The sequence below is a fragment of the Coturnix japonica genome, chromosome 3, assembly GCF_001577835.2.
Source record: "Coturnix japonica isolate 7356 chromosome 3, Coturnix japonica 2.1, whole genome shotgun sequence".
NCBI lineage: Eukaryota > Metazoa > Chordata > Aves > Galliformes > Phasianidae > Coturnix > Coturnix japonica.
In genome coordinates, this window is record NC_029518.1 from 20,648,489 (window position 1) to 20,661,737 (window position 13,249).

At 40.8% G+C, this 13,249-nt stretch overlaps 1 protein-coding gene across 2 annotated transcripts in view; it reads left to right on the forward strand.

The window, feature by feature from the left end:
- The window catches only part of PKDCC (protein kinase domain containing, cytoplasmic), a 31,460-nt gene extending 19,706 nt beyond the window's left edge, over positions 1-11,754 (forward strand). The window contains exons 6-7 of one of the 2 annotated variants that reach the window (XM_015857386.2): positions 7,931-8,104; positions 10,512-11,754. In XM_015857386.2, coding sequence (XP_015712872.1) covers positions 7,931-8,104; positions 10,512-10,597 — 260 coding nt within the window. In that variant the 3' untranslated portion in view covers positions 10,598-11,754. The other variant, XM_015857387.2, reaches the window with a different exon arrangement.
- The last annotated feature ends 1,495 nt before the right edge of the window (positions 11,755-13,249 follow it).

The window sequence follows — 13,249 nt, forward strand, 5'->3', positions numbered from 1 at the left end:
TATGTACAATGTTCATGTCAAACTGTCAGCATAATTGACTGCAAGTTGATAGGAAAATTACAGTTTTGCTGCAAAAAAGCACAGTAAAGAAGAAAAGATGGGTTCTAAATGAAGATGAATGTTGGCATGAAGGTTTTTAAAAGTTCAGTGAAGCATTCCCTCTGTGAAAGAGACACGGGAGCCAAATTCAATCCTATCGTAGCGCTGTTAACCTCAAAGGGCCATGACACCAGGGATGAATTTGACCCACTTATCAGAATAATTCAATATTTATTTTGTTGTAAAATTGGCAGGAAAATTGTTGCAGGTGTTCATTTAACTTTCTAATTTTCAGCTTTTCATCACGGTCTGTGCTGAGTGATGCCTGTCAACACAGCAGAATTATTTTCAGCAGTACAATCGATAGTACAAACACGTCCTTTGTTGAAGAAGTGCCAGGAGGGCTGGAGTTTTTCTGTGATGCTGGCTGATTCCAGGTTTAACTGCCGTATCAGGACAATATGAAGCTTTGAATTTTAGAGGTCTGTCATGTCTGTAAAGCATCTCAGGGAAGATAGCTTGGGACAGTAATAGTAAATGTGACAGTGCAAGTTTCTACTAATATGGAGCAGTGCTCCATCTGTATTTGGCTCCTACAATAATTACACATTTTTGTGTCAGTTTAATTCCATAGAGTCCTGGATAATACAACACAGAATCTGTCCTTTTTCACAGCTAGTAATACCCTCCAATGGAAGAAACCCCTTTTACTTTTAGGATGTGGCTCATGGGCTCGGGAGAAGCTGTTCTGCAGCTTGAGCAAAGATGCTGAAAATTGCTAGACAAATGTGTGTTGTATTTGACCAATCTAAAAGGGTACTAAGTTAAAGGTTAGGAGTCTAATGCTGAATTCCCTGATATAAAAAAGATCTCAACCAATGGCAGGCCTGAGACATCAGATATCTTGATGGAAATTACATTTAGATGAGATATGTTTTCAGACTTAGCTGCCATGTCTTTAAGATGTGCAGGCCTGTTTCTTGTTTGTTCTAAGGCTACTTTAACCAAACAGAAAAGAGGTTGTAGTTTATTTCTATTTTAAGGCTCATTTGCTTGCCAGAAAAGCATGAAGTCATATTACGAGGGTAAAACATCCCTCCCTACCTGTTTATTTCTATCACTTTTATCCGAAGTGCACTCTATCCTCAACTAATATTGAACTTATAATACCATGCTAGAATTCATATCAGTTCATTCAGTTAATAACCTCAGTCCATAGATTATTCAATAAGTGAGAAATTCTTCTGTCGTATAGTAATACTGGAAAAGAGCTAGTGTCTGAGTGGTCATCCTATTGCTGCTGGAAGACGTTTCCAACTGAGTTAACTTCTTGACCAGCAAAACCAGGATTGAGCATCTGAACAGGTCAAATATTTTCTGTAACTCTTGGCAGTGGAAGGGGAGTATGAAAGGGACAGCCACAATTGTTTCCCCTGCTGTCAGCTCAGGTCATGCTTCAACTTTGTTTAGGATCTAGGAGGACCCTGCATTACTCTCTGAAATCAAAGTAAACTATTTTAGGTGAGATAATGGGATTTTTTAAAACCTTTTTTATTTTGTTCTGTAGCACAATGAAAGTTCAAGGAGTGTGTCTTCCAATCCAGTGTCAGGTTAAAGTAAAACTAGATTGTGGTTTGGTTCTGAGGCCAGACTGAAGCTAATCAAAGCTTTACCTTGGTACACCAGTGTGCCAAGACCTTGCAGACACAAGTTCACATCAGTTTTGCTTTGGACAACGACATCTTACAGAGTATCCGACTCTGAAGTTTTTCACTCTTCCAAGTAAATAGAATGACAAAGAATACTGTCTCGGTATCTCTGGCAATGAAGAGATTTGACAAAGGAAGGCCTTTCCCAGGTAGATGATCTTTACTGAAATCCTAGAGAAGAGTTCACATCCAATAATTGCAAGATTTTGTTTTGTGGGCTTTTTTTTTTAAATTAAAAAAACAACATAAAAGGTTTAAGTAATGGTGCTTCAGAATTTGTCTTGGGTCTAAATGTTTTGAATTATCCATTGTCTTGGATAGAGCGTTGTAAATTCTTTGTAAGAAAGAGGAGATCATGATCTTGGGCAAACGATCTAAGGCTGTAACTAAAACAAACTTTTAGAAATCAGTCTGTTATCTCTCTGAACCTATGTTTTTGAAAGGAAGCCCTCCTCCTATGAACAACGTGAAGTGAGAAAGGTGATATTGATAATCGGCAGGGAAGTGACATGAGGAAAGCTCCTGTCAGCTCTAGTGTTCCCATAAAGAAAGTTTAACAAGATGACATGGTCATATTACAGAAGGTTGTGGATATTAAGCTTTCACTGTGCTTCAGTTGTAAAACATTTTATAGTGCTGTAAATTATATTATACTCTGGACTTTGCTTTAGTATCTAAGAAACAGAGTGGAGGTGCAGGAGACATTCGATAGCTTCATATGTGTTCTGTAATCATAAATCACACTACTGTTAATGTTGTTACAGGAACATTGCAGTGTTTAAAACAACACTGAGCAAATATTTTATATTCTTTATACTCTTGGTCTCTTTTGCTGGAATCCAGAAGAATGAATTAAACCAGAAACCATACATTTCCTCTGGTGTATGTCATCTAAAGTGATTATCAAGATTAAGAAATAAGAAACCTACTGACGCTCATCAGTGACACCCTGCCGCAGTATCAAAATTTGTATTATTTCAATCGAGTGATGCTGATTTGTAGCAACTGGGTGTCTGGCTGTCAAGCTAAGCCTCAGCCTTTCGGTTAGTTCAGAATTTACTCAGAAATGCGTGAAATCAGTTAACACTAGTAAATCCGATAGCTTTGTTATTCATTACAGCTAATAGATGACCCATTATTAGGCCTAAGGGTGTGCAAGCCCACAGAAAAGCGTAATAAACTTCTGTTGTTAGTTGAAAGTATGGTCACATTGCTAAAAAAAGAGGCTGGAAGGCTGGACATTAAGCAAAGACACTTTGTGTTTTCCTTTGTCTTAAGACAATTTGGCAGGGTTATGCTGTACGTAAACATTTACAGTACAACAGTGTTTTGAGAAAATATTCTGCAGGCTCACTATAGCAACCTGCTTAGGAAATTGTAAATCTACCCAAGAATTATTGGAGTTGAGCAGGGTGTGTGTGTTTGGACACATGTGCATGTGTGAGGGGAACTTTTGCAAGGTCGTTGCCGTACTGTTGGAAGCCATTTGTCTGTCCTGCGGCAGCCCAAAGCACCCAGACTGGAATGGTTCTGGTGAAGACCCAGCTGGGAACAGGCCGCAGTCCTCCCAGCCTGGCTTCTTGCTTTATCTTGCACTTGTGCATTTTGCCTTTTGTTCCCAGGGATGTAAAGCTGCTTTGTGTTTGCTGAGAGGTGAAGGTGCGCTGGCAGTCTACTCAGTGCTGCTTTGCTGTTTCGTGGGCAGCCCAGTTCTTATCTTTGAGCCCCAGTATCCCAGTCTGTGCGGCTCCTGCTGTGCGATGTTAATGAGAATAAAATGTCACTGAATCTATCATTCTCCATGTTTATTTGTTCTGCAGGGACAGCAGGCTTGCCAGTTTAAATACAGCTCTGTTATGAGCACAATAGCATGTGGAAAGAGGTAGGATTTGCTTTCAGCCTGTGTGCGTGAATCAGCCAAAGGACAAAAGTGCACACCAGAGAAGCAGTGCTGTCTCCTGGTCTTGCAGCAAATCCACATTCTGGCAGCCATTACTGTCCTTCCAAACTGTGGGGTTTGTTAGAAACAATTAAAAGCAGAGATATAGATGATATACCTAGCAAGTTGTTTACTTTGATGTACCAAAAATGGCTTTTCTTAGCACAACTGAACATAAGGCTTCTTGTTGGAAGAACCTTTAAATGTAAGATATTGAGACATAAGGAAATTATAAGCAGAAAACGAAATGTGCGAATAAGCATAAGTACATTATTTAGGATCTGATTCTGTGCTCCTTAATCTCCCTGGGAGTCAGCAGGACCATATAGCAAAATATTATTCAGTACTGCTTTTACCAGGATGACTGGCAAGACCCTTTCTGCTTACTTGTAAGCAAAGCAATTAAAAAAAAATCCAGATTTGTCTGCTAGAGATTTGTATTGGTTGTTTTTTGTTTTGTTTCTTGTTTTTTTGGTTTCTTTTTGCATAGAGGAGGAACAGAGGAAGGAGGAGAAGGAGTAATGTGATTTCTTTTCAAGGATGAACATTACTGCATTGATGTCATTGACCCATGCTGTACTGGCAGGTGATAACTACAAAACTGGGCACATTTCCAACGGGTAGCTGTAGTTGGTAGTAAAAGTGCAATCTGGCTGCTGTGGCTGAAATAAACGGTCATTAGGACTGATTAAAGTCAGATTTTGGGTGACTCAAACAACCTAAAGGGGGGAAACCACAGGCAGTTTCACAGAGTTTACAGTATACTTGTGGAGTTTTTTATATGACTCAGTATAGTATAGTGAAAATTAGTATGTTTATAGATACATAGGTGATTTTTGATGGAAAGATTTTAGAATGAGATTTTAAAGTGCTGGCTTTCTTTTATAGCTCTTGCACTGGTCAGCGAGGTTGCAGTTTGTTTTGAGATGCATTCAAGAAGGCATGCGCTTTGAAAATCACCGTGGCTGTTGTGAGGACATGCTATTGCTGTAAGGAAATCTTAAGAAGATTTTGGACACATTAAGACAGCATGTTTTGATCATCCGGAACAAACTTCTAAAAACATTGAAAAAGTATTAAAAAACATGGCAAAACAAAACTTTTGAGAACTGCCCAGATTCAGCATAGCAAGATATTCTGAACTTTCAAAATATTTACGTGGCAGGAAAAATGTTTCCTGGTAGGATTTATTTGTGTAGCTGTGAGCAGCAAATCAGCTCCTGTATGTTAAGCTGGAGTAAATCTGCTGTAAGCGACATCACGATCAAGCTTACTGCATTATTTTTATTTGCTACAGCCCTCACAGCATCAGTAGGTGGGAAGAAGGCTTCTTTTTCTGCTGTGATAGGGGAGCATCTTGCATATCTCTGATCTGTTCTTTGCCACTACCTCAACAGACTTTATATACTCTATGTCAAACTACATATATGTATGCAAAAGTGTAAATTTATGGCTGCATTTATAGTATTAGGCAAGTATTTATTGGTTTTAAACACCACCAGTCTGGAAATCGACCAGAACTTTGACCTTTTTATGATGTGATTTACTGCCGTGAGCCTTCAAATTCCATGGACTCCATTTAAGTAAGTTTCAGGTCTTGGCAGGACAAACATCTGAGATAGAGCTGCTTCTAACCCGGTGGAGAAATGCTAAATTGAGCATGTAACTGTGCTTGGGTGACCAGGATGATCATTTAAAGGTGTGGAGAAACTGTTGTTGGGTCTGATAAACTTGCCTTGTATCCATAACACATGACAAATGCTATGGCGTTTTTGTGTTCATATCTACTGTAAGGCACATCACAAAGGCTCTACTGCATTTTAAAAATGAGAAATGAAGGGCTGAAAAGGTTTGGATGTGGGAAGGTACTGTGCTGTGATAGCTCAGGAAAGCTTTGTTCTGTTTGCAGTTTATTAAGCAGGTTTTCTCTAAGAGAGGAAAAGCCCTTTAAACTGAAGCAAGGAGTACTGATGTTTGGGTTCCTTAGGTCTCTTCTGCACATGAGCATTTCCCTCTGACTGACATCTGGACATGAGTGAGGAGCTGGTTGCAGTGAGGTTTCTTTCCTGCTGGCTGAGGCTGATAGGGGCAAGGAGCAGCAGGAGGCTTCGATCACGGCCAGTATGCATTTCCAACAAGGGGCATCCATCAGGAGGACCCTTCCAATGACTCCTCTCAAAAAGAGTGTAATTCTTCTCAACTCATGCAAATTTGGGCTCAGGGGTCAGCTCCCTAATTTGTGACTGTGTAAACAAGGGATTCCAAGAATGTTTGCCTTTGCAGTGCAGAGTGTGAAGGCAGCTAACTTGCTCTACTCAAGATAAGGTGATTTTTGGATAAAATTACAGTTTCTTTAGACCAGTGCATGGTTGTCATTGCAATGAGTTTCAGATTATTTCTGTCCTCTGTATCTTGAGGAAATCCTGTTTTGGTTTCCCAAGGTGGCAGGAGAACCTGGCTGGTTTGGAATGACCCCACGCCCTTGCCTGTCCCAGTTCCCTAGGGGCCATGCTGCCTCCTCCTTGGCCGCTTGGGTATAGCACCCTAAGTACCAGCTTGGAGGCTGCATCCCCTCCTGCTCCATGAGCCAGGGCCCCACTTTCACCATCACAGCTGTTGCTGGCCCACCTCTGTCAGTTCACATTTCCAGTCTGCCCAAAATGATTCACCAGGCTCTGTGTTTTTGCATCTCACTTGCATGCATCATTTTCCTTGCCTGGGCTGCCAGGCACTGATCAGTATTCAACAGCTACCATACAGAGATAAGGGGATATTATTCACTTAGATGCAATTATGTTTTCACAGAGGAGAAAAAAAAAAAAAAAAAAAAAAGGTTTTTCCTATCCACTCAGTGGCAGTTTGATTTATGCTCTGACCTCTTCAGAAAGAGTGTATATGTATTTTTGGAGGTGAAATGAATGTTTCCAATGTGAAACTATTTTTTTTGTTGTTCTTAGGCTTTTATAGTTTTCTTCATGTGTGCAAGTCTGCATTTCCTAAATTAACATAAGGGATTTTTGCCTTTGATGTAAGTGGGACATGATCAGCTCTGATGTTTCTTCCTGTTTGTGAGTGTCTTGCAGTAATTTTAATGAGACAGGCTTAAAAAAAGAGTGTGTATTTACTGCATTTGTTTCCCACTGTTTCAGACTATGCGGTGTGAATGAGCGCTTGTGGGTGTGCAATTCTTTTCCTGATTGAAATACTGGCAGTTTAGACTGGAGGCAAGTGTGTCTGCTGGCTTGGTGATGTTCGTAAAATGTGCTGGCAGGCTGAATCTGCAATGTCAGGAAGAAAATGCCTGAATCAAAGTGTCTTAAGAATAGGCTGTGTGTCAGGATGGGCAGCTCCGGTTTCCATAACAGATACAATTAGAAGACATATAGAATGTATTTATTTTTTGAATAGGATGTGGGAGGAGAAGCGACAGGAGAAGAACTGTCTGTTTGTGTGTCTGGAAGCTAAATAGAGATGTTTATAAATGATTAGTTTAATTTGCTGGCGCATTCATTAACGAAACTCCCATACGCGGCTGGGAAAGCAAGAGGAGCTGTGAACAGAGAACAAGGGGAGCTCATAAAGGCAAGAGAGACTGAACGGCAGCCAAGGGGACAAGCAGCGCACCGGGCAGTGTGGAGCTCAAGGCAGCCGTTGCGCTTCCTTATGCTTTTTTTTTCCTTCCTCCTCCTGGAGGCCCATCAAGCAACTCCCCTTTTGTGCTCATCTGAGCGAGCAAAACAAAGAAGTTTGCTTAATTAAAAGGCTGTCTTTTCTTCTTCCTATAAAGGGGATGGAGGAAAATGGCGTGCCACTGGGAACACGAGGGAGGGCTGGAGTGCCTGGTGGGCTCCCCCAGCAGCCATGCTCCCTGGGAAGTGGGACAGTCAGCTGAGTCATTTGAGTGGGGATGTTGGTTCAGTGGGACATTCTTCCCCTAAAATCCCAGTAAAACCAAGGTCTTTTCTGCACACTGGTGAAGGGGAAATTGTTTTGTGCACAGACTGTTTATATGCAGATGCTTTCTGGAAGAAAAAAGGTGAGGAGAAAGGAAGGAAGGAACAGGAAAGTAAGGTGCAGAGCTATAAACACGTTTGGAAGTGAAACAGGGCTGTTACAGTCACTTTTTTTTTTTTTTTTTGTGTCATATATTCCTCTCCTAATCTGTTGAAATAAACCTTGCCTGCTAAGAACAAGCAGTTTGCCAGACCTTTCAGAACTGTTGTTTTGCTGTGGTTATTTGCAGAGTACAGACGGGTGCCTGAAGCCTTTATTCCTGATGAGAACTACAGATGCTGGCCATCTTACCATCACAAGGGCTGCCTCCTCTCTGTGTTTGACGTTAATGAAGCCATGGAGATTTGCGACAGCTACTCCCAGTGCAAAGCTTTTGTCCTAACCAACCAGACGACTTGGACAGGTAGGTCATGGATGTTGCTAAAGGGGACACCAGTGTTTTGTTTTAGACAAAACAGTTGCAGAGGTGACAAGAGAAGTCTGCCATCTGTTTCCAGAGTTAGATGTGCAAGCCATGGCCCAACATGTGGATTTTCACACAACTTTCCAAGCCATGTGATTGTTGCAGTTTTTCACAAAAGCAAGCGGGTTCTTCCATGCATCTAACTGGGACTCCCTGTCTGATGTGGGGAATGTTTTGCTGCTGCTGCGCTTATGCCAGCAGGGCTTGGCTAAAGGACAGAGTGGAGGGAGGGTTTCAACCAGTTAGAAGTGGATGGCCTGACACATTTCATCTGGGAAAATCTTTCTTCTAAAGGAAAAAACCATTTGCTACCACAGCTCATTTTCTTGTCTACCGGAATATGCTTCTTGAAAAGATAAATACACTTCCCCAAAGGTTTGTGGGCCTGGCAGTCTCAGTGTGGTTCCCCTGTAGGCAAGTGATCTGTGCTGATTAACATCAGTGGAGCATCACTTCTGGCTCGTGGCTGCTGAACCAGGCAGTGATTCTGAGGAACTCCACAGCATATGCCGAGAAACAAAAATGTTGCAAGTGTCTGCTAAAACAAGACATGATCATACATATAGTGTGGAGTGGACTGTACTGGTCTTCTTTTGTCTCCATTCTGTGAGATAAGGCCCCACTGAAGTTCGTTTTGAGGTTTTTCTCCTGTAGTGACTGGTTCCATGTGTATGTCCAGTGGACTTTCCCAACCTGAGACTTGCTGTGTGTTCTTCCCTCCCACACACAGCTATTTTCCTGCTTGGGTTTGCCAATTTCAGCAAAGGACAGCTTGTCTCCTCTGCTCCTGTCTTTGAGAGGAAGGGTGGCTGATGCAAGCCAACCCTTGGGAAGGCTGATTTAAGGCCTTGCTCTACCACAGACTTCAGCGAGGCAATTATTTAGGCTCTGAGGCTCAACTTTCTGTCTGTACAACCATGATCACAGCATGCCTTAACGTCAAAATCACCCTGTGTGCAATTGGGTGCTTTGGTTTTGCTTAGTGGAACAAAGTAAATACACACCAAACCAGGCTTACATATGTGTCTATTTCTTGGTGCAGCCCTCCAGCTCTGAAAGTATCACAAATGAGGAGAATCTTCAGACATGCCAGGGTGTTTTAGGTAATATAGTGCTACAGGTCTCTATGTTTCTTTTGCATCTAAGAGATATGAACAGAGACTTCCACGGAACCAGGAAAAACTAATTTATATTAAATTTGCCTGTGATTAATCAGCGACTACTTACTCATCATATGAGAACATCAGATTATTGAAGTTAACTAACGTTCTAAGAAATAGTTCTAATGGGACATGGGAGTTCCTAGGAAGTTCACAGTAGCTCCTGTCTCAGATGGTAGTATTGAAAGTGAACAAAATGTAGCAGCCATATTTTAAGTGTTACTTGAAATAACACTTCTCTGTGCAGTCCCTGATGTGTGAGCACTCATATCCCTGCAGTCTGCAGCATGAAAATTTGGTCAGGAGTTGAAGCATCCCGTTTGTCATGTGATACTTTTAAAGAAAATAGCGTTATGGGAGCCCCCTGGAGAGGCAGGCTGGGAGTAAAGAGCACTCAGTGTTCTGAATTTTAGAGAGTGAAGGCAGGGGTTCTGTATTGATGGAGGATTTCTGCAGCCTCTGTTTCTAGGAGAGACAATTACAGGGTCCATGGGAAGGCGGCAAGCTTATCTGGAAGTAGGGATGTGAAAGTACAAGCCCTGTCCTGCAGCACCCACAGACAGTGGTGAATGAAACCTGACTGAATTCAGCTGAATTTGGTGCCTTACACTGCCCAGGAGATTGTCACTTGCTGGATTATTTATTTATTTATTTTTGGTATAAAGCATATGTTGCCTGAGCATGTATAAAAACCCAGAGCTATGAAGTGATCAGCAAGAGCTGTTTTAGTGAAGGTTATGTTTAATGTGTATGGTGCTGATTGGTATTACAAAGATTCAAGCATGAGAAGGTGACATCTCTCCTGTGCAGTCAGATGACTTCCCTTCATTGAAGCGCTGAACCCAGGTCCATTTATATCAGCAGGAGAGTCTTTGAAGCCTTCCCTTTTAAAAATTTATGTTACATTTATATTAAAACCTTCAGACCTCTCCCTTATTTACCTTGTTAACTTTATGTAGCTGCATCTTGACCATAATTGTGTAAATGTATGGAAAGCAAGGAATGTTTAGTACAACTTCAAGTGAAAGCATTACAGCTTGGAGTTAAAGTTAATAAAGACTTCAGTGTTGGATTGCCTAAAGAATGCATTGGTTGATTGTGAATACAAAATGTCATTACTGTAAAGCAGGCAACCTTTTGCTCATCACTGCTAATTACCTTTCTCCTCCGTTTCCTACTCTGTGCAGGTCGTCAGCTTGTCTTCTTCAAGGCGGCTTCAAATCATATCATGCCTGATCCTGACAAGATAACATATGTGAAAGTGACAGACTGACAGCTAAAGTGGCTCAGTCTGATGTGTGAGTGACCAGAGCTGTTTGTGTATAAATATAGGCAGCTGTTGCGTATAGGACGGCTGTGTCCAGAGAGATAATTGCACTATTACTCATTCTAATCTATAGAGTGCTAAACAAAACTTTTAAGAAGTAACCTGCATGACCAGGATGAATGTGCAATAAGACAACATTTTGAAAATGTGATTTTTAAAACGAAGCAAAATACAAAATACGATACACTGTTGGGATATAGTTTTGGATATAACTCAACTGGCAGCTCCAGCTTTTCTAAGCAATGTTAGTGTGACCTTTCTGACCTGCGCGTGTGTGTACAGGGGCAGAAGTTGATTATTTCTATGAGAAGTCTGTATCCTCTGTATTGATATTTATTTGAGCTCGTACAATCACAACAGAGTAACTAAAACATATCAATTTGTAAGCTAAATATCCAACATTGCCGAAGACAATCAGCATTCATGTTAAAGCTATCAAATATGCAATAGCAACATGTTTGTCAAAATGAAGGAATTGATTATGTTTAGAATTGCAAGACTGTAGCTAATTTTCATTTTCGCTTCCAATGTTATCACAAAGGTTCATTTTTTTAATTTAAAAGAGCCATTTCATAGGTCTAGCAAATCACATAAGCATATGAATGGTCCCACTGAAAGGCCGGGGCTTACCCAAGTGCTGAATGCTTTGCTGAATAGGGATAGGCCTAAGCATATGCTTACAATTAAGCCTGTGCTTAAGACTTTTGTTGAATCAAGTTTGAGTTGTTCACTAAGCCACATCTTTGACAAACTGGCAAAGCAGTCCATCTGGTGGAACAGGGCTATTTTATGGAATATCTTGCAGTTATTCATATTTATCATCAAATCCATGGTTTCCTAAGGCACTGCTTGCTAATTCTTAGAGTGAATGAAGTAAATGACCTTAATAATGGTAATTGAATGCTAGCCTTAATTCTATATAAAATGCTTTTTATAGGCATGGTGTGTCTAGAGAATTTGCTTTCAGTGAAAGCAATGAAGTAAATGCTAAAGTGACCAATGTCATATTGTTTTGTAGTTTGTACAGCCAGGAAAAAAAAAAAAGTGCATTTGTTTCTTAAATGTTTTATTTTTGTAATAAATGAAAGATAAATACAACCTCTTTCATGCTTACTTTTCTTGTGTTGAAAATAAACGCCATAATCCAGGGAGGGTTTAGTTACAGTGCACTGTAAGTCGAATTAAACCCAGGGTGTTATTTCCAGGAAGGAACTGATGTTGCTCCCATGGCTTCCATGGTGCTGGATGGTTTCTTTTCTTGCTGGACATAGACAGAAGGGTAGCAGGAGAGCAAGGAAGATGGGCAGAAATTTTCATAGTCCAAGTGATTGCACAGTAGGGGTGGTCAGATGGTGACACATTTAGCGGCAGGTCTTGTCTCACCACAGTTCCTCTGAGGTCACTGATACTCTAACGATGTCTGGCAGTCCACTGAAATGACATTGCTATAATGGGGGTAACTCGCAGATTATCAAACTACCCACCACAATAGCTCAGCTGATTGTGTCGCAGTGCACTTAGGAACCCATCAATCACGCTTCAGTAATAAACAAACACTACAGATTCTTTAAAAATTGCTACATAAATCATGCCAATACGTACTGCACAGTTCATTGAAGTGATATGGGTTGTTGGCACTGAGGTGCTGGTATGTATTTGGAAAGTGTTTAGGCTCCCATGATTGCCTCCCCATTAAGGTCTACACACCATTCCAAAAATACACAGCATTTAAAAACAAAGTGAATGATTATAAATCTTTTATCTGCATTCCTAGATAAAAAAAATTGTCAACAGTTAAAAGAAAAAGAAAGGTATCTGGGGTAATTCTTTAATACTATGGGCAGATACCTAAGGGTGATTTCACTTCATCATTTTCTGCATGCCTGAAAAAAAAAACAACCAAACACCTCTGAAGTCAGAAATTGTTTATCTCTGGAATTAAACAAACTTGCCAAACCAATTTACATCAGCTTTTGCAAACACAGATCAAATAAGTAAGAAACAGCCATGAGCCAAGAAGCTGCATTCTAGATTACAGCAGTAATCAACTTTATATAGGCAGTTTTATAACTCTCTGAGAGGAAGGTTTCCAATGGAAATCATGATTTAAATCTTAATAAGAAAGGCGTGATACTACAACGAGTGAGTTTAATAGCTGTAATAAGCACTGGTAAAAGCTCGAATTCATAGGGAGAAAGTGTCTTTGGCAGCTGTGGGTCTGATTCAGCAGTGCCTGACTGGCGCTCGTGGCGTGGAAACCCCTGAGAAGCCACAGCGAAGGAGGAGGAGGCAGAGCTCAAAGGGAGCTGGCAGGTCTGTTCTGCTCAGCCAGGAACCATACCATGTCTTCTGTGGAAAAAAGCGTTTCTATTTCCTCCCCCCCCATAACTTTTTGACTGCTTTTTACATTTCCTAACGTACTCAGGCCACAAGGTAGAAATATGAAAGAAGACACCCACATGGCTTTAAATGATTGATGTCTGCGTGCGTGCACGTGTGTGTACGTGTACACTTATTTATGTCTATGTCACACTGAACAGAGATTATTTACCTAGTGAAAAAGCAATTGGCTACGTACAAAATGAAGTGCTAAACAGG